The 25,736-nt window shown below is 33.3% G+C and overlaps 1 protein-coding gene across 2 annotated transcripts in view; it reads left to right on the forward strand.

The window, feature by feature from the left end:
- Positions 1-25,486, forward strand: part of TMTC3 (transmembrane O-mannosyltransferase targeting cadherins 3) — a 60,997-nt gene extending 35,511 nt beyond the window's left edge. The window contains exons 8-15 of one of the 2 annotated variants that reach the window (XR_006294435.1): positions 4,504-4,652; positions 6,433-6,553; positions 8,992-9,103; positions 13,231-13,334; positions 15,563-15,732; positions 17,395-17,621; positions 19,323-20,302; positions 25,007-25,486. Coding sequence is in view for 1 of the 2 variants with exons in the window: in XM_043561965.1 (XP_043417900.1) it covers positions 4,504-4,652; positions 6,433-6,553; positions 8,992-9,103; positions 13,231-13,334; positions 15,563-15,732; positions 17,395-17,621; positions 19,323-20,137 (1,698 nt within the window). In the remaining variant the exon portion in view is untranslated. Of the gene's footprint in view, positions 1-4,503; positions 4,653-6,432; positions 6,554-8,991; positions 9,104-13,230; positions 13,335-15,562; positions 15,733-17,394; positions 17,622-19,322; positions 23,482-25,006 lie in introns of those variants that run through there. The other variant, XM_043561965.1, reaches the window with a different exon arrangement.
- Positions 25,487-25,736: the final 250 nt, after the last annotated feature.

Consider the following 25,736-nt stretch of genomic DNA (forward strand, 5'->3'; position numbering starts at 1 on the left):
CTATGGCGATTTTAGAGGTTTCTCACCTGGGGTTTTGTCACTGTTCTCAAAGATAGTAATCAGCTGGGGCGCCTGGGTGGCTCAGTCGGCTAAGCGTCCGACTTCGGCTCAGGTCACGATCTCCTGGTCTGTGAGTTTGAGCCCCGCGTCAGGCTCTGGGCTGATGGCTCAGAGCCTGGAGCCTGCTTCCGATTCTGTGTCTCCCTCTCTCTCTGCCCCTTCCCCGTTCATGCTCTGTCTCTCTCTGTCTCAAAAATAAATAAAAACGTTAAAAAAAAAATTAAAAAAAAAAAAGATAGTAATCAGCTATTACCATTGTAGATGCATGGAATAGAAGATAATTCATACACATAATTAATGCCTTGGAGTATTTGGTCTTAATTCTTCCTCAGTAGATAGTTGAAAGGGCTAGATAGAGTGAAAAGAAAAGAAACCTACAAGTAGGTCTTTAAAAAACTTCTATATTTGGGGGTGCCTAGGTGCCTTAGTTGGTTAAGCATCTGACTCTGGATCTCAATACAGATTTTGTTCTCAGGATCCTGAGTTCAAGCCCCACGCTGTGCTCCACACTGAGTGCAGAGCCTGCTTAAAATAAGTCAGTCAGAGAAAGATCTCCTATGATTTCACTTATATGTAGAATTTGAGGACCTTAACAGATGAACATAGGAGAAGGGAAGGAAAAATAAGATAAAAACAGAGAGGGTGGCAAACCATAAGAGACTCTTAAATACAGACTACAAACTGAAGGTTGGTGAGGAGTGTGTTAAATGGGCGACAGGCATTAAGGAGGGCACTTTTCGAGATGAGCACAGGGTGTCAGATGTAAGAGATGAATCACCAGGTTCTACTCCTGAAGCCATGACCACACTGTATATTAACTTGAGAAAATAATAAAAATAAAATAAATTAAAAAAAAAAAAAGACCTTCTGTATTTAGATACTGTGTAGAAGAGAATGAACCTAAGTAGGAGCTAGACCAAGTGGACAGAAAGGTAAGTAAATGTTTTAAGGAAGATGGAATGGTTATCACTAACAGATGCTGTGAAGCAGAAAAGTGAGATCAGTCATATTTTACCTCTTTTGGTGTATTAGTTACTTAAATGAAATTTATTTCTGTGGAAAAATTTGATTAGGAGATGAGGACGTGAAGATTGCTAGTGTAGATAACCAACCCATAGGGTAACTCAACTTTGAATATTTCAAAGGATGAGCAAACTTGAATTTATTACTACCTAAGTGAGAGAATACTATGCCGACTTCAAGTATCACAGACTGATCTCATGTAGAGCTTGGAGGAAGCATGAAGATCTAGATTTGGTGTACCTTCAGAAGTAGGAGAATCACTTTCATTGGAGTACTCAGTTGGCTAACTTTTAGAAGCAGGGGATGTCAATAATGGGTTGATTTGCAAAAACATACTCATTGATTTGAATTGTTGATTACGTGGGGTTAAAACGAGCTACTTCATACCCCCACTATAAAAGTGCTTTCATGGGGCGCCTGGGTGGCGCAGTCGGTTAAGCGTCCGACTTCAGCCAGGTCATGATCTCGCGGTCTGTGAGTTCGAGCCCCGCGTTGGGCTCTGGGCTGATGGCTCAGAGCCTGGAGCCTGTTTCCGATTCTGTGTCTCCCTCTCTCTCTGCCCCTCGCCCGTTCATGCTCTGTCTCTCTCTGTCCCAAAAATAAATAAACGTTGAAAAAAAATTTTTAAAGTGCTTTCGTAAGAGTGTGGGAACTTGATTTACACCTGAAGTACATAATGAATGGTAACGTTACATAATGGTAACGTAAATATATGTTGTCAAAGGACATGTTTAAGATTGGGGAGACAAGAGCATATTTAAATATGGATAGGAACGATACAGTTGATTAGAAAGTGGCTGAGTAAATGAAGGGATGGCTAATTGTGAGATTTGTGCGGAGCAAGGGCCATGTAGATACAGCTCAGGTTTGGCCTGAGACAGATGGAGATGCCTCTTATATCTCAGAATGGATGGAAATACATGTGAATGTGGATGTTGGTTGGTATAGGAGCAGGGAATTGAAGGAATTCTTGTTTTATGAGTGTAGTTTTCTCTGTATGTTTGGAAGTATAGTCACCTGCTGAAAATGTCATGGATCAGAAGTTTGAGTAAAGTAATCAAGATTTAAAATCTAGGAGAGTGGGAATGAGCCTACCAAAGAAACCTAGAAATTCTGAGCAGTCTTAAGAATCATTTTGAAGTTGACCATGAATTTTTGATGATACTAATCTGTTCTGCTTTGGGACTGTCTCTAGTAGTGCTTTGTTGCTCAGGTAAATACAAAGCAGATATATGGTAGAACACATCCAAAGCTGAGGTTCTGCTAAAAGAAAGGAAAAATAAGGTAGGTTGGGTGAATTTAAAATTTGGGCAAATAAAGTAATGATTTATGTAATGTAAGCTGAATAAAAAATAAAGAGAGGATCGTGCCAGTGAAGTAAGCATAGATTTACCTAAATTTTATTTTATGTGTATAAAAGAACAATTGTGACCTTAAGTCCTGCCTTAAGAGAGTACTAAACAGGTTACTTTTTATGGTGATATTTTCTGAAGATCTATGGAAGGGACTGAGTAGATCAAAGGAGTACCTGCCAAGTACCAGATACCATGATAAGCACTTACTAAATAAAATGCCATATGTATCAACAATATAAGCAGTTATTAATCCCTTTTTATGAAGAAACACTGATTGGCAAGATGATTGAGTGGTTTACCTTATTATGTTACATAAGAAATAAGAAGTGAAAGAGATTTGTCCAAACTCTGTGAGCTTTCCACTACCACCTTTTCTTTTCTGTTGTTGTTGTTTTTTTAATGTTATTTTTGACAGAGTGCAAGTGGGGGAGGGGCAAAGAGAGAGACACAGAATCAAAAGCAGACTCCAGGCTCTGGGCTGTCAGCACAGAGCCCGACATGGGGCTCGAACCAACAAACCATGAAATCATCACCTGAGCTGAAGTCAGATACTTAACCATCTGAGCTGGCAAGGCACTCCTAACACTTGTTGTTTTAAAGAGAGTTTTATATTACCGAAGAAGGAACTTATGGTAGCCATAGTTACCTAGGTTAGCATATACCAGTAGAGAACATATTAGAACTTTTCATTAAGTTAATTAGAGGCATTCCTTATCTAGGAACCGGTAGGTTTTTTGTGAGATTGTTTTTTGTGTATGCAGCTTATGCATCATAACCAATGCATCTTTGATTGAATTTAACACTTTTAATTCTTTTAAATAAAATTACTATAAGGAAGCCATGAATTATTTAAAAAAAATGTTTGCTTATTTGTTTTTAGAAAAGGACTACATATTTTGGAATGTCTCTTTCGTAGCTAGCTGGTTATTTTTATCAAGCACTCTTGGGAAATGGAAAGTGAATTATGTACTCTGAATGTTTTACCTTTTTGATCAAAAAGAAAACACTAAAATTTTAGATCTATAAATTAGCATGATACTGAGCAGTTTGGTAGTGCTTTAGAGTTATTTCCTCCTTACAAGTCATTAATTTGTGATGGAGAGATACACATCTCTGTATCTATATTTTACTAATAAAATATAATAAAGGAAAAACAATCTTTCCTCTCAAACTGTTAGAAGACTCAAACTTCTGAAGCTGAAGGAACAATTTGCAGTTATTCAGTTAGATACTATAAAACAAATTAGGGTAACAAATTGTGGAAGCAGATATCCATAGAAACAGGTGTCTTAATAACAACCAACTTCTTTTCACAAGTTATTTGTGTGCTAGCTGTTTGTATCCTATCTTTTTAATGGCTTTATAATCTAGCAACCTTATGTTAACTCGTTTTCAAAATGGCAAAAACAATCTAAGCATTTTTATGATGTTTTATTTCAATGTACAGTGTTAGAATTTTAGAAATTCTTGTAGAATAAAAGACTACTATTTAATGGGGCAGTTTTATTTTTATGTATATACTAAGCCACTGTTAAATGTATATGATCCATCAGAATGTTATGCAAGTAATGCTGGGGTACAGAAGTAGTAGTCTACTGTCTTGTCTGAAGTGTACCTTATGTCATTTCCTCAGTTTCCAATATTTGAATAGTTACGGTAGTAAAATTATAAAAACTTGTATGGTTGGTTTTCTTTTGTTAAAACCTGTTAACATCTTTATCAGTTTATTTTTACCACACGTACTTTAGTTGGATGTTTAAAAATTGTCTTATTTATATATATTCCCCCCAAATTTTTTTTATTTAATTGGATGATCTCTGGTTATAAGTTCTAGCTTGATCTCACTTTGGTGACATAATCCTGATGTCTGTTATTACTGTCCATAAGTTGCCTTCCTTATGTTTAAACTAGTATTGTTTAGAGTATTATTAAAAATGGTCCACCAGTACAGTGAACCATTCAAATTAATGGTCATTTATCATTCAAGTTAAATGATACAATATTTGGATTTTGCTATTGAATGTCCACATATTTTTTAAATAAAATATCTTATTTTTCTTTGTAGGCACTTTGTCTAATGGCATTACCATTTATTCCTGCATCAAACCTTTTCTTCCCAGTGGGATTTGTTGTTGCTGAGCGAGTATTATATGTTCCTAGCATGGGGTTCTGTATTTTGGTAGCCCATGGATGGCAGAAAATATCAAACAAAAGGTGAATTAAAATGTTAGTTCATTTAATGCTTACAAACTATAGAATTAAGTGTGATACATTTAAGTATTTAAAGTGTTTAGTTGTATAAGTCATATTTTTATACCTTTTTATTTTCCATCTTGATCGTTTCCTCATATTTCTGTAATTGAAGTTAAGAAAGCTCCATGGCACCCACCTCACCCTATGTTCTTTCTCTTATTTATATAATTTTGTTGTAAGCCTGAAACCTAACACACTTTGAGTTAGACCCAAATGAAAACAAGGATATTATTGAGACTAAAGTTACAAATTACCATTGCCACTTCCACATGCAGTGAACTAAGATATAGGCTTCTTATTTAAGTGAGTCATGTTGATTTAATATATGTAAAATGCATATAGTAAGCAGTCTGTAATTTGATATCACTATCTTCATCATAACTACCATGTCCTAGAGGCCTCAAACTAACAATTAAGGAACAGAATATTCACATTGTATATATGCAAGAAATGGTCACCGACTCTGCTTTCTCACTTTCTAGTCATCCTTCAACACACAGAATTCTGACTTCTCTCTATATCATTGCGTTCTAGTAACTAAATCCAGTCAGTGCTTGTATTTAAAATTTATTTCCTGGGCATCTGTAAAAAGTGTCTCTCCTAATTCTCTTCCATGTCTCTTCATCTCTGTTCAGTCTCTTCTCAGATTCTTATTGCTATAACTGCTCTTTAAATATTTATTTCTCAGAGTTTTATTCACAGCCATTTTTGTCACGTTGCATATTCTCTCTGGATGATCTCATCCATGTCTACAATTTTTGCTAACATCTACCAAGCCTTTTCTCTTCTACCCGTTTATCCAGTTATAATTACTACCAGTTTTTGAGTGCTTCCCAGGTGCCAAGAGCCATGATAGACCTTTTAGATTTCTCATTTAATCTAACTTTCCTTAACTCTGGTGTGCACATTTGAAAATTGAAACTCATACAGGTTACTGAACCAGATTACCTCAAGATCACACAGCTAGTAAATAGTAGACTCTTGATTCACATTTACATCTTACTGCCTCCAGTGTCCATTTTCTTTCTGATCCATGCACTCTTATCCTGATTAAGTGGATCTGTCAAAATGAAAGAAGTTAAACTGTGTTACTGAGACAAAAAAATAGACTCAGAGAACAGTAGTAATGAATGTGATCATAGGGATTATTGAAGTGTAACCTTTTTATACATGAGGAATTGTTTCCCAAATAATTAGCCTAAAACTATATAAGCTATATTGTATCTATTACATAAAGGGTTATTTTTACTATGACTTATCATAAATAACTCTAGCTTTAGAATGTGAAAATATTCAAAGAATGTCATGATAATCTGTGGTATAGATGCAGTCTGGGTAAGCCAAAATTTTTTTAAATACAGCAATGATAAAATTGACCGTTGATAAACACAATTAAGAATATTCAAGTTGTAAGTAAAGGCCCCAAAAAGAAAGTCATACTTAAAAATTGGTTTATCGGGTTTTTTGTTATTAAACTTAAGCAGACTTTTTGAAATAGAGACCAATAGTGGAATATTTAATATAATTTAAGACTGAAGTAGAAGGCAGTGTGCATAATATTTAATTTTTTGGTGTTGCCTTTAAAGTTGGATGATTGTTAGAAGGATCCTCATTCCTTGAAATAAACTCAAACATAATATTTGGGGATATTTAACATATTTCTTACCTCTATTGTAAAAGGTAAAATGCTTCTGGTGATATAGATGATGTTGTTTTTGTTCTGCTTTTTTCTCTTAAACAGTGTATTAAAAAAATTATCCTGGGTTTGTCTGTCTATGGTGATATTCACTCATGCCTTAAAAACACTCCACAGAAATTGGGATTGGGAGTCTGAATATACATTGTTTATGTCAGCCTTGAAGGTAAAGTATTACCCAGAATGACAGGAAAGTATGTCATTAATGATTTCTTATAGTCATGTTTAAGATGTTTTTACATTTAATTAGACATTTAACTGTCAATTTTAAGTAGTTCACCAAAAGATTAATAAAAATTTGTTCTTTATATAATATATACCATAACCAGGGCTCTGAATAGTACTTAGTTGTATGTCTACAGCATATATGAATAATTTTCTAAATACTATATAGTTGTTAGAAGCTCAAATGATAATAGAATGTTTAAGAATACTGTAGGGGAGCCTGGGTGGCTCAGTTGGTTAAGCATTGGACTTCAGCTCTGGTCATGATCTCACAGCTTATGAGTTTGAGCCCTGCATCAGGCTCTGTGCTGATAGCTCAGAGCCTGGAGCCTGCTTCGGATTCTGTGTCTCCCTCTTTACATCTCCCCTGCTCAGGCTCTTTCTTTCTCAAATATAAATAAACATTAAAAAAAAAAAATTTAAGAATACTATATATGGTTCACTAGTTCTAAAGGTGCACTTTTTCTTTTTTCTTTTTTTTTTTTATTTTTACCTTTTAACATCTCTAAAATCAGAATAAATCTTAGAGTGAGAGGCATCTTAACAATTAGTGGCTTATTTTTTTCTTTCTTTTTTTTTTAATGTTTATTTATTTTTGAGAGAGACAGAGCAGGAGCAGGGGAGGGGCAGGGAGAGAGGGAGACACAGAATCCAAAGCAGGCTCCAGGCTCTGAGCTGTCAGCACAGAGCCTGACGCAGGGCTTGAACTCACCAGCCGTGAGATCATTACCTGAGCCAAAGTCGGACGCTTAACCCACCAAGCCACCCAGGCGCCCCTAGTGGCTTTTTTCTTAATGGTGAGTCTTAGAAATGATGGCATCTTAGATTCAATGAAATAAAATACATAACAAAAATGGCACCTTACTATGTGGAAGATAACCAGTGGTTACAGTATGGTAGTTAAGATATGCACTGGCAGGAAGGAGTGATAAAGCATTTCTGTAGAATGGATGACATCTAGGAATAAGGTCTTTTTAAAAATCATAAAATTTGGTTTCTGTAAAAGTTAAAACCAATGATTTTGTTTTTCAGGTGCTTCTCTTCAAATCTGTAAATTCTTAAATTCTTCTTGACTATTTGTGTACTCCCCATTGCCTGGCTTTACTAGAATACTGCTTCATTCCAGTAGTCAATGTCATTTCTTGATTTGACATCAGTTTAAGATCACATGACTATCATTTATTCTCAGTAGCTCCACTCTTTCCTCTAGCTCAGAAGTTTATAAATAGAAGAGACCTCATACCATTCCTCTTAATCTGCACTCCTAAAATACCAGTGGAGCCCCATAATTTTCAAGATTTTTGCTTATCCTTACTCCTAGGACAATCTCAAAACCACAGTCCTAGTCACTGAAGCTAGTTCCTTGGCCAGCTACCATCCTCTTCCTGCAGGAACACCATGCCCATCAGTGAACTCTGAAAGCACAGATCAATTTAGAACTTTAATCCCAGGGCTCCCATTACCATAATAGACCACATAAACAGCTTTATAATAAGCCTAAAAAATAAATAGTGAAGTGTTAAATATATTCTCATGTTCAAATACCTTCTCTTCCAAAAGAATATAAATAGAGCAGCTTTCAAACAACATTGTAGCTTGTTTTTTGGTTGTCTTTTTAGTAAGGTCTGTGTCCAATGTGGGACTTGAATTCACGGCCCTGAGATTAAGAGTCACATTCTCTACTGACTGAGCCAGCCAGCAGTCCAAGCTGCTTTGATCAAATAAAAGTTTTAGTAAAATTCTAATATATAAAACAGATGAAATTAGACTGCTATGGTTTTAGTATGTTGATGTTAAAAGGAAGGAGAGTAAATTTGGTGAAGCTGTGTTCATTTTGCTCATTTCTCCTCTCCAGGGACACCTCTGTCAAACACTCCATTTCTAATAATATACCAAAAAAATATCTGTGTTGATTGGAGATATATATTTATATATAGATATAGATCCACAAGTTTTTCTTTTTTGGGAGAAAGTCTCAATTACTTTTTCAAGTTTTATTGAGGTATAATTGACATATAACTTTGTATTAGTTTAAGGTGTACGATGTAATTTATGGATATATTACAAAATAATTACTGCAACAAGTTAAAATCTGTCATGTATTTACAATTTTTCTCTTTTGATGAGAATTTTGAAGGTCTACTCTCAGAAACTTTCAAATATACAACATTGTTAACTATAATCACCATGCTATACCTTGCATCCATAGAACTTATTTATCTTGTAACTGAAAGTTTGTATCTTTGACCACCTTCACCCATTCGTGGATATCTCTGTAGAATACTCCATTCCTAATGGTATACCAGATAAATATCTGCGTTAATTGGAGTTGTATTTTCTTAATTGTAACTAATTTCTATCTATGCTTATGTATTTAAGGTAAATAAAAATAATGCCAAATTATGGAATAATGTGGGTCATGCTCTGGAAAATGAAAAAAACTTTGAGAGAGCTTTGAAATACTTCTTACAGGCTACTCATGTTCAGCCAGGTAAGCATTATTAATTAATAAAACTATTTGGATAGCTTGTTTTTAAAACTTGAATTATATTTGGGAAAATAAAAGTAAGAGGTTTGTTCATTCCAGGTGACTTGAAAACTATAGTGCTCGATGATGGCTTATTTTGAGTTGGAGTATATGTTAGAGCTACTTAGACATTTAAGGAATTTATTTTGATATAGCAGAGTTGTTGGGTGGTACTGATAATCAATTTGGTGAAGTATAGCTTTGCCAGGTACAAGTACTTGGTGTTAAAATAATTTTTCCCCTCATTGTCAGTTGTCACTGTTTGCCTTTCTTGAGATAATTGCTAATACTTCCATTAGTATGACTTCTCTACAATATTCTCAAAATTGCTGTTTCTAATTAGCCATGGGCTAAGAAAATAGGTAAACCAGTTTATTTGGGATTCTTTCTCTTCCTCTCTTTGTCCCTCCCCTCTATGTACATAAAGTACTTGAAAAAGTACATAAAGTTAGAAACATTGAATTTGATATTTAGAGGCATCCTAGCTTTTTCTTTGTTTTTTAGTTGTGTTCTTCATAGATTTGATAGATGAAATGGCATATATGGAGGGACATCAAGAGTCCTTTTTTGTCAGTGTTACACATACACAGATAGATTCATAAGACTGGAGATGAGGGATATTGAGACTAGAGGTAAAAGTTTGGGGTAACAACTGTCTAGATATTTAAAACCTTGGAACAGTTGAGCACATAAATAGGGATTCATAACATTTTAAAATTACTTTAAAAAAATAAATGAAACATTGAGTCTGAAGGCTTTTCTTGCTTAACCAGAGTAAGATTATAAATTATGCAGTGGTCTGAGAAGGTGACACACATGTTGTGTTAAACGAAGAATTGTGGTTTTTTTGTTTTGATGGTTACCAGTGTTTAAAAAAAAAATTCCATTTGACAAAGATAAAATTTTTACAAATGGAATTGCAGTTTCCATAAACATCTTTACAAGACAAGGATAGATTTTTGTCAAGGAACACCAGAATTCTATAAGGTTTGTTTTGATTTCATTTTTATCTAAGTCCAAATCTTTGAAATTATTCATGCAAGAAAAAAATCATGGACCTGTAGTTCAACTTTGATGTTGTCAATATGGAAATGTTTAAAGAGTATTTATGAGTTTTCAGGTGTTTTTATCTCTTTAGATGAATTGACAGATAATTTTGTAGATAGGAAATATTGGAAAGCAACATAGATGCCAGGGCCACCAGTGTGAGATTGCTTAGCTTCATTGTTGGTGGAAAAGGAATTATTAGGTACAAAGTTGCCTAGTACTTGTCAGTTCTCATTTACATTGAATTAAAGATAGACTGCTAGATTCATGCTATTGTTGGTTTGGATAGCACACTCATAATAGCAGGACTGTCTGTTGAAATCCTATAGCTTTTTAAAAGTCATTTAAATGTCATTGCTTTTTATATCTTGTCTTCTTTTCCAACCCTTTTTGTTTGTTTTCAAATTTAAATTTACTTTAGTAATGGTTATTTCCTTCCTTCTCTGAAATCTTAAAACTCTGTTAACTTATAAGAAACTGCTTAGAAATTTTGTCTTTCATTTTATTAGCTTTGTTGTAGGTTATCTAATTGCTACCTTAGTTCTTTGAGAAAGTAGGGCTGCCTTACTCTAGTGTCTGAAGTCTGCATTGATGACAATATCTTCTTGCCATAATTTTAAGAACCTAATTTCCGTGGGTATTAATTTGCCTTGTCTTTCATCCAAGTAGGTAACCTCTTTCTTTTCTTTTATTAAAAAAAATTTTTTTAATGTTTATTTTTGATACAGAAGGTAGAGTGTGAAAGGGGTAAGTTCAGAGAGAGAGAGGGAGACCACAGAATCTGAAGCAGACTCCAGGCTCTGAGCTGTCAGTATAGAACCCAATGTGGGGTTTGAATCCATGAGCCATGAGATTATGACTTGAGCCAAAGTCAGACGCCTAACCGACTGAGCCACCCAGGCGCCCCAACATATTTCCTTTCTACGATTGGAGCTGATGTCAATAACATTGTAAATACTTCGCTGAATTTTGTTTATCTAAACTACCAGTTTCTTTGTTCTTTCCTTAAATTCTCACTTTATAATTAATTTTTTTCAGGTTCTTAGTAACTTAGTTTTTCTAAGTAACTTTCTGATCTCTATAATAAATGGTATAGATTTGAGGAGCCTGAGTGGCCCAGTCAGTTAAGCATCTGACTTTGGCTCAGGTCATGATCTCATGGTCCATTAGTTCCAGCCCTGCTTCGGGCCCTGTGCTGATAGCTCAGAGCCTGGGGCCTGCTTTGGATTCTGCGTCTCCCTCTTTCTCTGCCCCTCCCCTGCTCAGGCTCTTTCTCTCTCTCTCTCTCTCTCAAAAATAAATATTAAAAAAAAAAAAAAGAATTAAAAAAATAAAAACTTTAAAAAATTAAAAATACGTAAAAATAAATGATATAGATTTATTTGAAATTTTAAAAAATGAGCTATATAAGAGCAAATACTACCTACTCTATTTTTATATGCTCTTGGTAATGCAGTGAATTTCAACCTTGGTTCTACATCAGAACCTCCTTTGAAACCTTGTAAAAACATTTTCCCAGATCATGTTTCTATAGATTCTATTTTGATAGAGTGAGGTGGTGCTGAGGTTATCTGACTTTTTGAAAGTACATAGGTATCCTAATTTGCAGCCAGGACTGGGAATGGTTTGCCTAAGCAATTTTTTTTCTTTTTTTTTTTTTTATTTCCCTCTTGACCTCTCCTGAAACCCCTTAAGACTCATTGGGGCGCCTGGGTGGCTCAGTCAGTTGAGTGCCCGACTTCAGCTCAGGTCATGATCTCACTGTTCGTGAGTTCAAGCCCTGCGTCGGGCTCTGTGCTGACAGCTCAGAGCCCGGAGCCTGCTTGGGATTCCCTCCCTCTCTCTCTGACCCTCCCCTGTTCATGCTCTGTCTCTCTCTGTCTCAAAAATAAATAAACGTTAAAAAAAATTTTTTTTAAAGACTCAGCAGTACATCAAAAAACAAAAATCAGCCCTTTCCTCCCAATCTTGTCCCTTACTTCTTTAACCAAACCTGTGCTGCATATGACATTTTCTGTGCAGTGTGCACAATTACCAGCCTGAAACATAATGTACCAAGATTTTAGGACTGTTTACTGTCATCCTAAGAGAATGACTAAGATATATATGCTTGGCCCCTATGTGTCCTAGGAGGTGCAGGCAGAAAACTATTCAGCAGGCAAAATCATTGGTGTCATAGGCAAGTAGAAATCATAATGTGAAACCTTGTCATGTCTGTGAGAGATTCATTCAATAACATTTGTCTGATTTAAGATCTTCTCTCTTCTATCTTTATTCCAAACCTTTGAAATATTTACTAGGAAATGTGTCCTAAAAGTAGTATGCAGTGGGCCCTAATATCTTTCTTATTTAAATAACGTATTTTTTGTTTCCCTGAAAAAATTTGGGTTTGATTCTCCATACGAGAAAATCAGATAAAAGTTTCTGACATACTGATAGTAACACAGCCTTTTAAAAAGTTATAAATATGTTATGTAGGATGGGCTGCTGCATCTTAAGTGGTACTGGAGAATCCTAATATTTTATTAAACTTGCATTCTGACCACATTCAGAAAAATTTTAAAAAACAAAATTGCAGAGTTTTTTCATAGTCTCATTGCCCCATCCCACCATGCATGTATATTTGTTAGTTATAACACTCGAAATAATTCTAGGAATCATGATCTTTTTCACTTGTAGATCTTTTTACTTTTAGAGTTGAGCCATACATTTTGAGTGAATTCCAGAGCTATGCATCAAGGAAATGGAAACAAGCCTTAGTATAGTATAGTAAAATCTGAAGAGAAATGATACAGATTTCTTTATTACCTCTATATCTCCCCTTTCATGTCATATATGCAGTTTCTGTCCTTAGAGTACTTTATGACATAATTTTCTAGTATAGCATCGATCATTCTGTGTTAGAAGAACTTTAAGGAGGATGCAGGACCTGTTGCTTGCTTTTGTATTTTTTTTGCCTAGTGTTTTGTTGCTAGAAACTTTGGGTTTACATTGAATACTATTTAGTATATTTGCCAACAAATGACTTTTTTTTTTAATTTTAGATGATATTGGTGCTCACATGAATGTAGGAAGAACTTATAAAAATTTAAATAGAACCAAAGAAGCTGAAGAATCTTACATGATGGCTAAGTCCCTGATGCCCCAAGTAAGTTGTCATAATTTATTTCTATTGTGTCATATCTACTAGATGTCCATATTGAATAGAATTACCTAGATTATCTTTTCTTCAATTTGTTGATACAAATGTAAAGTGTCCAATAAACCATTTATTACTACAAGTTTTTATTTAAATTCTAATTAACATATAGTGTGATAATAGTTTCAGGTGTACAATATAGTGATTGAACACTTTCATACAAGTGCACTCTTTAATCCCCATTCCCTATTTCACCCATCTCCCCGCCAATCTTCCCTCTGGTAACCATTAGTTTGTTCTCTATATTTAGGAGTTTGTTTCTTGTTTTACCTCTCTTTCTCCTTTGCTTGTTTGTTTCTTAAATTCCACATGAGTGAAATCATATAGTATTTGTCTTTCTGTGACTTATTTTGCTGAGCATAGTACTACAAGTTTTATAAAGGATTATATTTACTTTTGTAGCTCACTTAATTAAAAATTTCTAGGAGAGCTTGGGTGGCTCAGTTCGTTAAGCATCCAACTCTTGAGTTCGGCTCAGGTCGTGATCTCACAGTTGGTGAGTTCAAGCCCCGCATTGGACTCTGTGCCTGATAGTGTAGAACCTGCTTGCAATTCTCTCTTTCCACCCCTTCCACATGCTCGTGTGCATACACTCGCTCTCTCAAAAATAAATAAATTTTAAAAAGGCAAAAATTAAACTTATGTTTGTAAAAAATTTTATAAAGCTATGAATTTTAGATATTCTTAATTACAAGTTATCAATGAGTTAAGTAACTTTAAGTGAAGAGATTTTTATATAGTACATTGAGCACTAAATGCAACATTATTCCTATCAAAAGATAAATGAATAAAAAACTAATAAAATGAGGGGATACACCTCTGTTGCTGTATTGTGTTCAGTTGTAACAATGACACATGCAGAAAATTCGTTGGATATTATAATATAGCATGAAAGTTGGAAAGTCAGATCCTGTCTTTCATCAGAAAAGATAGTTTGCAGGGCACCTGGGTGGCTCAGTTGGTTAAGTGTCGGACTTTGGCTCAGGTCATGATCTTGCGGTTTATGAGTGAGTTCAAGCCCCATGTCAGGCTCTATGCTGACAGTTCAGAGCCTAGAGCCTGCTATGGATGCTGTGTCTCCCTCCCTCACTGCCCTTCCCCCACTGGTGCACGCTCTCTCTCTTTCTGTCTTTCTCTTTCTCTCTCTCTCAAAAATAAACATTAAAAAAAAAAACTGCACTACAGTCTTCTCAATGGTAGTATATATTAATATTATATTAATAATTATAATATTAAAATAATTAGATATAGTTTGATAAATGTTTCAAAAACAGTTGGACCACATGATCTTAAGCATTGTTTCAGTCCTAAGATTCTAAAGTTATATTGTGTTCAATGTAGACTTTTTTCAGATATAATTTATTACTTTCATTGAAAATTTGGGTCTAGGGGCGCCTGGGTGGCGCAGTTGGTTAAGCGTCCGACTTCAGCCAGGTCACGATCTCACGGTCTGTGAGTTCGAGCCCCGCGTCAGGCTCTGGGCTGATGGCTCAGAGCCTGGAGCCTGTTTCCGATTCTGTGTCTCCCTCTCTCTCTGCCTCTCCCCCGTTCATGCTCTGTCTCTCTCTGTCCCAAAAATAAACGTTGAAAAAAAAAAAAATTAAAAAAAAAAAAAAAGAAAATTTGGGTCTATATATCTTTTATAATCTTTACTTAACCTGAATAATCAGTTAACAAGGGAATTTTATTTCCTAATTCTACCAAATGAGGCTTTAGTATAACTCTTAACAAATTAACCACCCTGTCACAACCAGGAAGTACTTTGCTGACAACATGGAAGCTGACATGCTGTAACAAATACACTAGACTGAGAGGAAAGATACCTGAGTTCTTTCTATTCCTTGTCTAATACAAATATGCTAACAGACCTTAGTCTCAAAAGTTTAGATTTAGTTATGATTTTATAAAATGATGCATGTAAATAAAAAGCTAACAATATTCTATTGAGCTGGCATGAGTGAAAAAATATTATCTCCTGTAATACCACAAAATATTATTTTATTAACATTTTATAAATACTGTAGGTACTTTCACGTTTTTATGACTTATTTCAGTATAGCAATACAAACTGGTACCATAACCTTTTTATGTCATATATATTTGAAGTAATCTACTAAGAATACTTATTTTTTATTTTTATGTGGTACTGAAACATCCAGTTATGTTTTTCTGAACAGATTATTCCTGGTAAAAAATATGCAGCCAGAATTGCCCCTAACCACCTAAATGTTTATATTAATCTGGCCAATCTGATCAGAGCAAATGAGTCCCGGCTGGAAGAAGCAGATCAGCTGTACCGGCAAGCAATAAGCATGAGACCTGACTTCAAGCAGGCTTATATTAGCAGGTATTTGTAGTTCACTTTTAAGTTGTATTACAGAGAATTGAAGCTGTATCTGAATGTACATTTTGACTGTCTGAACTAAATTGCCTTTTTTTTTTTCTTTTAGTAATCTTATTTGGCAACCAAGAACATAGAAACATACCCTAGTTTAGACTTACAATCAAATTTAATTGATTTGATTTGAAATTGACTGTCACTTGTAGTAGCAAACTAAGGTTTTATACGGAAGAAAGAGTAGAAGCTTCTTGTTAGTTTCATTTACTTCTTATTGTCACATTCTTTTTTACTTAAAGCACTTGAAACTTGTATTTTCTAATAATTACTTCTAATATCCAACTCTCAAGAGCTTTCTTAAATACTGACAACTGATTGGTTATTATGCCTTTTATTTATCACAAAGAAACTTTTTAGTTGTCAGTACAAAAACTTTTGGCCGCACATGTTAGAGAGAACTTAATATATTTTACCATGTAAGGATTATCATTTGTATTATACTTGAGTAAAATTGTATATTAAACTCTGCTTCATCCGCTGGCCCAGAAACCTAATCATAATTTTTAACATTGTTCTTATGGGGAAAATGCATTCAGAATTTCATTAGTTTTTGAGATAAAATCTGTTCATAAGTTGGGAGGCTGTCTTTGTTCAGTTTTATCCAGTAGTTGTTGAAATTAGCTAAGCTTAGTGGGGTTGCATATATAAATAAAATCTGTCATGTGTTAATCTATGAAGAATTATTCAACAATCTGCATTAAAAAATAACATCTTGGACAGATGCTCTTTCCAGAAGTTGCTTTGAGAATATTAGTCATTCATTTGATTTCATTCCTATGCTTATACTTAAAGGAAATAATGGTATCATAATAAAAGTATTCTCATATTACTGCCTAAATTTATTTGCACATATGTGCTTAAACAAAATGACTTTTTAAAGCTCTAACAGATAATAGATCCGTATTAGAAGGATTTGTAAAATGGTTTTCAAACTGATCTTCCGTTCCACATGTGTTCCTCAAAGGTACCTGCAGGTGGCACTAGTGCCCTCCTACCCTGCCTACTAGTCAGCTTTTTTAAAAACTCTTTTTTTGTTGTTTTGGGGAGTTTTTTTCTTTCGTTTTAATGAATGGCCATTTTATAAGAATACATTGTAGAATAATTAATATAAGAAGGGGAAAAATTTTCATTCTGCTCTTTATAAACGAGACTTCTAACATAGATTTGAATACTGGAATTTTCCCATCACTACCATATTTATTTTCCTTCTTCAAATGCTATTACTTGGTCCCCTGAAAACTTAATCCCCCGTTCTTGTCGCTGCCAATTTTATGATGTAGTCTGGTCTGCCTTCTTTCAAGATACAATTAAAGAATATATTTTCTCTGTTCCCCTTTCTTGGATACCTCCCCGCATCTTACCCTTTAAAGTCAGGTATGCTGTTTCTTTCTTTAGTTATACTTGAAAACCTAACAAACCAAATTTGCTAAACTAATGAGTTCAGGTTTGAGGACATTTTCAGATATTTTTGGTAGAAAACTTTAAAAGCCTGGGTTAAAAGGAAAAAGGAAAGCTGTGAATATGTGGAAAAAGTTGAAACTTACAAAAAATAGTATCTACACATTGACATGGTAATGTTGTAAGTAAAGCTTGTGTTTGATTTTTCCACAGAGGAGAATTGCTTTTAAAAATGAATAAACCTCTTAAGGCAAAAGAAGCATATCTTAAAGCACTAGAGCTGGACAGAAATAATGCAGATCTTTGGTACAACTTGGCGATTGTTCATATTGAACTTAAAGAACCAAATGAAGCCCTAAAAAATTTTAATCGTGCTTTAGAATTAAATCCAAAGCATAAGCTAGCATTATTCAATTCTGCTATATTAATGCAAGAATCAGGTATGTTTTCTTAAAATAGTTCTATATTTAAACACATTATAGTTTGAAGTATAATGAAATCTGAACTTAAGTTACATTATGAGTAGCAAATGTTTTATGAATAGTTTATATCAAAACTGCAGATAAATATAAGAATATTTAAAATACTTGAAGTAAAGTTTTCAAGTAATATGCTTTAACACAATTATTAGTTCTTTGGGTATGTGTTAAGACTTAATATTCAAGCAGTCTATTAAGCAGTGCCTTTTTAATCTATTTTGTCAATTTTATGCACAGAAATATATAATTTCTTACTCCTAAATATACCATCTAAATAATCAGAACTTGCAAAAATTCTTATATAATTATTTCTAGGGAGACGAGCATTATATTTCTATTTATTTTAGAAAAAAAACGGAACAATCTATTTTACCTTGATTTGTAAGAGCAAGTACTTTTGGTATCATTTTATATCTAGTGTTATTTTCTGACGTATTATTGTAATTTATAATTTTTTGTAATTTAACAAAACTAAATCATTCGTGACAGTAAATTAGGATCTTTGATACATGGGTATTTTAGTACTACAACAAAAGGCAGTATTTATAATTTTTAATCTTAATTTTTAATTTGGAAAAAATTTGTACATTTAGATTTTTGTAGTTAAATCTTACTTTTTAAAAACTTTTACAAAAAATGAAAGAATCATAAAATCATAGTATTTGAGTTAAAGAGGGTATTTGAATTTACTTTTGCCATTGTTCTATTTAGTATATTAGAGTAAGGACCAAATAGATCTAATAACTACCCCAAATGTCATATGGCTAGTTTAGTAAAACTAGTTCAAGATAAGAACTTAAGCTGACTGATTTATTTTACAATGTTTTTTATTCATCTTACTGTCAAATAAAAGTATAGAGGGAGATATTTATGCCTGGTATTCAAAACATAAATTTAGAGAAAAGCTAATGTTTTTGTAAAGTTAGCTAACCTTGGCAATCATGAAAAATGCCCAGTATTCAACACAAGATTGCACCCTAAGATTTGTAGTTGTGGAACTTGAAGTTTTTCTATTTATTTGCAATAGAAATTATCTCAAATATTTGCATCCTAATTTATATTTAAATTTATAAGCTTTATATTTAATGGTATATTTTTACCTTTGAAAATCTTTAAAAAATTGAAGTAATTAAAAATCTGATTTTGTAAGACTGAAACATTCTGTTTATCCAGTAGTAGTTACTATTTGCTCAGCTGTTTTACATATATCCCATGTAATGCCTAGAAAATTCAGCAGGCTAACCCAGAGAAGTTATTTGTTTAATGTATAAAGTCATAGCGTTAATAGAGTCAAGATTAGAATACATGTCATTTTTGGCAAATCCCGGGCCTCTTCCCCCTAATTGTGTTTTCTTCCTCTGCTACTACCAGTTAGATTCTTAACTAAGGAGATATGTCATCCCTTCTGATTTTTGAGGCACTCTTTCTGCTTTAAAGGAAAAGAAATGGGCTATCATTTCAGTGTTTCAAACACAACTGTCTTTCCTGTGAAAACTTTGGGTTTTTTTCATTCCACTTTTTGATGTAGGTACAGAAATTAGTTGTTTTGATGCTGTCTTTTTGTAATCTTAACTAGATAAATACTGAAAGTGGCTTTTGTTCCTCAGGCTTATTAATTCATTTGTTAACAATGTGTATTTTTTTTTTTTTAATTATTCTTAGGTGAGGTTAAACTTAGACCTGAAGCTAGAAAACGCCTTCTTAGCTACATAAATGAAGAGCCACAAGATGCTAATGGTTATTTCAATTTGGGAATGCTTGCCATGGATGACAAAAAGGACAGTGAAGCAGAGATGTGGATGAAGAAAGCCATAAAATTACAAGCCGATTTTAGAAGTGCTTTGTTTAACCTGGCTCTCCTGTATTCTCAGACTGCAAAGGAATTAATGGCTTTGCCAGTTTTGGAAGAGTTACTCAGATACTATCCTGACCATATCAAAGGTCTCATTTTAAAGGGAGACATTCTGATGAATCAAAAGAAAGATATACTTGGAGCAAAAAAATGTTTTGAAAAAATTTTGGAGATGGATCCAAACAATGTGCAAGGAAAACACAATCTTTGTGTTGTTTATTTTGAAGAGAAGGACTTACTAAAAGCTGAAAGATGCCTGGTTGAAACATTGGCATTAGCACCACATGAAGAATATATTCAACGCCATTTGAATATAGTCAGGGATAAAATATCCTCATCTAGTTTTGCAGAACAGCCAGTATCCCCAGCTGGTAAGACTTCAGGTGTAGAAGGAGACAAAATTCCAACTGAAAATGTAAAAGAAGTAAGAAGTGAACCCAGACCTACACAGATCATAAAACCAAGTGATAATAAAAGTCAGTCTAAGTCCAACAAACTATTAGGAAAAAGTACAGACAAAGAGACCCCCCATAAAACAACAAAAGAAATCAAAGAAATTGAGAAAAAAAGAGTTGCTGCTTTAAAAAGACTAGAAGAGATTGAACGTATTTTAAATGGTGAATAGCATTATTTATCATGTGACAATGTCTTCAAAGAACTTCAGTCTATCTTGTGTGATTGTTTATACTGGGAGCTTTGAAAAAACAAGTGTACATGTGACAGTCTATCATGAGCTGCCTCTACATAGGATCAAAATACGATTTTCATTAAATACCTGTGTTACCCCAGGGTATGTATTGTATAAGATATGACAGTAGTTCTGAGTTTTGGCAAATATAGCAGAAATACTAAATTACAGTTGGCAAATTTGTATCTTTTATGTAGAAGAATCTACCTGCAGAGTAATCTTGACTATTCTCAAAAATAATCTAAAGCCTGAATGATAAACCCTTGGGGGCAGATTCAACATATGCTAGTTTATTCTATGAATTTGCATTTATTAGTTGACTTCATTACCTTCTGTTACCTTTGGAATCTGACTATGGATTGAAAACACTTAATGAACACATTCTTTTTTCTTTGGCAACTTCTGTTTAACAAAGGAACGTGGCACCACAAAAGAATACTGGCTTCTTTTAGGTTATGTTCTTTGGTTGATTTTTAGAAGGACTGCCAGGTAAAACTTTTTTAAATAAGTCCTATGACATGTTAGTTTAAGAATGTATTTTTCATAATTGTGTGCTTGTCCTTAACTTTACTCTGAAATGCAATTTTTAATCAGGTAAAGTTTTAAATACACACACACATTCTAATGGTGCTCATATATACTGTATTTTTATTTTTTTACATACTGAGAGTTTCACAGCATGAACCCCACATAAATCATAGCTAGCTTTGATTTTTTACTCCCCAAACTGTTCAGGTTTATTAGAGTCTAGTCAGATTGAAAAATTTCCAATAATTATAACTTTATTTAAACTTTTGAGTTAAAACATAGTAAGATTCTCTTTCATCTTAGTGTTCTCTCTCTAGTGTTATTTGAATTTTAATTGTTCCAAAAACATACTTAATCATTCTTAGATACTTTAAACAACTAAATTGAGTTCTTTATTTAACTGAAGGCAAAACAATGTGAAAAAGTTTTATTTTTAAACACTAAGTTCTTGATATCTTCCTATGGTGTATATTTTTATTAAATATTTATTTTGACTACTGAGCTTTCATAAAAAATTTAAAGCTGTTTTAATTCCATCAACTATGGAAACAAATTGCTGTTGCATTTTCCTATAAATGCATATATTACAGTTTAACCAAAATTTCATCGTCTTTGGCATACTTTCCAGCTATAAAAGGTAGTTAGCCTCATATAGGATTAATAGTTAATTTTAGCAAATTTAAACCTGAAAACTGTTAGGTTGAAGAGTAGATATAAATCAAATTTATTAATTTATATCTGATTTTTTGAGTTAAAATACATTTCAGATGAGTTTTACAGTATCAAATAAAGTTGGTTTTAATTTAAAATGTTAAAGCTCAAGCTATCATCCTGAGATAGTAACTGATTTCTAATTATGTAGAATTTAAAAAACTGTATTTCTGTTCCTCTGAGATAACTAAATTGTTTCAAAAATCATTACTGTAAGTTTTTATAAAGAAATATTTTCTAAATAGGTCATAAGAAACATAGTCTACATTAAAGACCCACTCTTACTAGCTTCCCTGAGGTTGTGTCATAGATTTTTTTTAGGCAATTTAAATCAAGCACTGACACCAATCATAGTTCATTTTTGATTTAGGAGATTCTATTCAGGATTTAAAGCAATACCCAGTTTCAGTTTTTAAATTATGGATTTGTGACTCCAGGTATAAGATGGAGAATACCTCATATACTATGACTTGAAAAACAAAATCTATGTTAATCTTATGTTCTCTCCACGTATCTTGAGAAAAAGTTTCTGAGTTTGATCTCTTCTGTTATAGTATCAAACAAAGATAATTCAGAAAAGTAAAGAGAATCTTTCATGACAGCAGATTATAATAAGAGCTTTGAGTAATATTTTAATAAAATTGTATAACTATTGAAAAGATAAAAAAATATATTGTTATCCAATGATTTTTATAGAAAAAAAGAATTTCCTCCTTATTTGCACTTAGAACAATGCCTTAGAATAAATTAAATAATTTATTTAACTAAAATCCACCCTGAATAATTAATGATTTTTCCAAATTAATGTTTCAACCCTCACTTCATATTAGAATCATCTGGAGGGCTCTTAAATATGAATCCCACCCCACAACAATTTAATCTGAATTTCTTAGGGGGCCATGCTTCTATTTTTCTTAAAGTTCTCAGGTTCTAATTTGTAGTCAGGGTTAATGACCACTGCTCAAAATTAGTTCAGGAAATTCTAAATTAGTTCAAGAAAATCCTCTTTATCTCTTCTGTGTTAACTTTTTAATTTAGTAACATAACCCGCTTAAATTTTGATGTTTTAATAATTATGCTCTTTTAATAACTAGTATTTATTTCATCTTAAGTACCGTCAAGCTTGCTTATGTGTAAGGTGATTATTCTCTTTAAACTCATAGTAGAAATTTTATTGAAGCTGTTCAAGTGAAAAAAGGTAATAGATTTTTTCCCACCTCTTTGGAACTGCCTTTATGGGGATATGGATGGTTAGGGGCATTTTAGTCCAGGTCACTAACCTATGGTTCATAGTTGTAGGCATCTGTATGTTTGGAAAAGAAAGCTTATCATAGGTCTGTGTGCTGGTAAAGCGATGTAGTTTTAGTTCTCACTGTTTTGCAAAAGAATATATTCCCCCAGGAGTTCTAGGAAAGCTTTGACAATCCCGAAGGGGCAGTTATGTTACTTTTTCACTGCTTCTCAGAAGAAAGAATTACATTTTTCTCCTATTGCTCCTATGGTATTTCCTTGTTAACATTCAGAATTGGGAGGTTTATCTTGTAACTATACCACTAAATGATTTCATGAAGCTCATGACTTGGAGGATAAAACAAATATGTTTGCAATTTTGTGTTTACGTTTATGTAAATATTTAGTATGTGAATTACACAATTCTAATAAAACCTCATGCGTTTTCATTACATCTAATTTGAGCTCTCAACTTCATGTTGCAGAATACTTCTTTGAAGATGCTTTAATGAGAACTATTATGAAAATATATAGATTTGTATGTCAGTTTCTACTTCAGAAATCCATATATTTGTCATATTTATTTTTTTAAAAACTTCCTAATTGTTTGCATGACTAAATGATATTTAAAATGAACCCCCCCAGAATATCTGGTACCTTTGTCCAAAATTTTGTCTCTTGGAAGCTATCAGCCATCCATGTTAAGGGTTTGTAAGAAAATAGTTTAATATTATATGCATTTTATATTATGGTGGTGTCTGTGTGTACCGTATTTCTAAATATTCAGTATAAAATGCTTTTTAAAACCTTCACCTGAATTGCCTTTTAGTGTTCAAATGAGAAGTACAGTAGTGTATCAACAGATTTCTGCCCCACAAAGACAGAAGAGCTGGTGGGTAGTTTTTATTAGCAGTGATATGAGAAAGACGTGTTAAATTGCTTCAAGAACAGTGATACATTTTCAACCCTTAGTGACAGAAACTAAAGAAAATGAGACAAATTCAAATATGGATTTTTATACACATAAGTAGAAGTCAGTGTGGTGAAATAATTAGGAGTCTGAGTTATGGATCTGCCTGGATTCAAATCTTGGTACCACCCTTACTAATATAACTTAAAGGAATGTTTAACCTATATGTCCTTGGTTTACATTTATATAGGTTTAATATGTATATATCCTATTGTATAAACTGGCAGGTATTTTTGTAACTATAAATAATGCATGCTCAGCCATATACATTGTAAATAGTCTTTACCAAACATGTTTGATAAGGACCATAATTAACATCACGTAGTAAATTGTGTTAAAGAAAAGCCATGATTTATTTGATGTAATTGGCTTAATTTTTTTTCACATAGTATCAACATGAATCTGTTTACAGCTGTAACCAACCAGTAGTACTGATCTATCCATCCAGTGTTGTCTTTATTTTATTTGATTGTGGCTTGATAATATTTTATTAGATTGGGAAAACTAAAGAAACAATGGTTTTAGTTTTGCTAAAGACTGGCCTTATTAATGAACAGCTTTCCTAACAAGTGATTATTGACTTTTAGCGGGTGTTAACATCTGTTTCATAACATGGCAGTATGTTTATATGTCAGAAGTTTTATGACATTTCTAAGTTGATTTGTTGAAGTAAATTCAGCAAGTGGAAAAATCTATATATTAAAAATATTAATATATTCAAATTGTTTAGGATAGTTCTTGGTATAGTAAATGATAGATGTTAATCATTAATGTAATCATAAGGCTTAGGTATGTAGTAAATAATAGATGTTAATCATTAATGTAATCACAAGGCTTAGGCTTGCATTTGATACATATGATTTGCTTTATGTGTTAGAGATAATGATGGTCGTATAGCAAACAGATTATTAGATATTTAATGCTGGTTCCTTAGCCAGCTAAGGAACTTGTTCTTTTGCTGTTCACTGCTTTTAGGAAGGTAGCATAAGATAAAATCTTTCCTAAAAGTCTCTGAAGACTTAATCTCAGGCAAATTCATGTTCTTTGGAACCCACTTTATTCAAAGTAACATTTCTATGACTCTGCCAATGGATAGCATAATTCCCGTCAAGTCGTGTTTTTATTGTATAGGAACCTGATGCCTTCAGTTTTTACCTTAAGCAAAATACTTCTCACCAAACCATTCTAGTTTTCCCTTTCTTAAAGACTTTAGTGGTTAAACTCCATTGTCCTTATTCCTTCCTTCCCCCATGGATTTAGTTTCTGATATTAGGAAAGTCATCTGATTAATCCATGTTAAACTACAAATGATAGGTCTTGTTAGTTATCTTAACAGTTAAGTCAAATGAACTTCTTTCTTTATAAAGTTGCAGGCAATACAGTGGGAGTTATTTGAGGGATATGGAGTTTCTCCACCATTCTGCCTATCTAAGCAAGGAATTGCGAAAGACCACAGAAAATCTTTGTAACTGCAAGAAGGCCACTTATGACCAGAATCCTGTTTTTGATGGGCACTGGCAGGCCAGGTAACTGCCTTTTGGGAGTGGAATCAGAGTAATCAAACTGTCAGCAGAATTGGACTTATGCTCAATAGTGACATCTGTAAAACTAATTCCTGAGTAGTGAATATACAGATCTTACTTGATTTACGATGGGGTTACATACCAATAAACCCATTGAAGTTGAAAATATTGTAAGTTGAAAATGTTCTTAATACATCTAACTTAGTGAACATCATAGCTTAGCCTATGTTAAATGTTCTCAGAACAATTACATTAGCCTACAATTGGGCAAAATCATCAGACACAAAGCCTGTTTTATAATAAAGTGTTGAATGTCTCATGTAATTATTGAATACTGTACTGAAAGTGAAAAACAATGGTTGTATGGGTATAGAACAGTTGTAGTGTATTGATTATCTCATGGCTGGCTGATCCTGCCCACCACTGACTAGAGAGTATCATACTGCGTATCACTAGCCCAGGACAGGATCAAAATTCAAACTGAAATACAGTTTCTACCGAATGTATATCTCTTACACCATCATAAAGGCAAAAAATCATAAGTCAAACCATTGTAAATTGGGAACCTTTTGTA

This window comes from Prionailurus bengalensis, chromosome B4 (assembly GCF_016509475.1).
Source record: "Prionailurus bengalensis isolate Pbe53 chromosome B4, Fcat_Pben_1.1_paternal_pri, whole genome shotgun sequence".
NCBI lineage: Eukaryota > Metazoa > Chordata > Mammalia > Carnivora > Felidae > Prionailurus > Prionailurus bengalensis.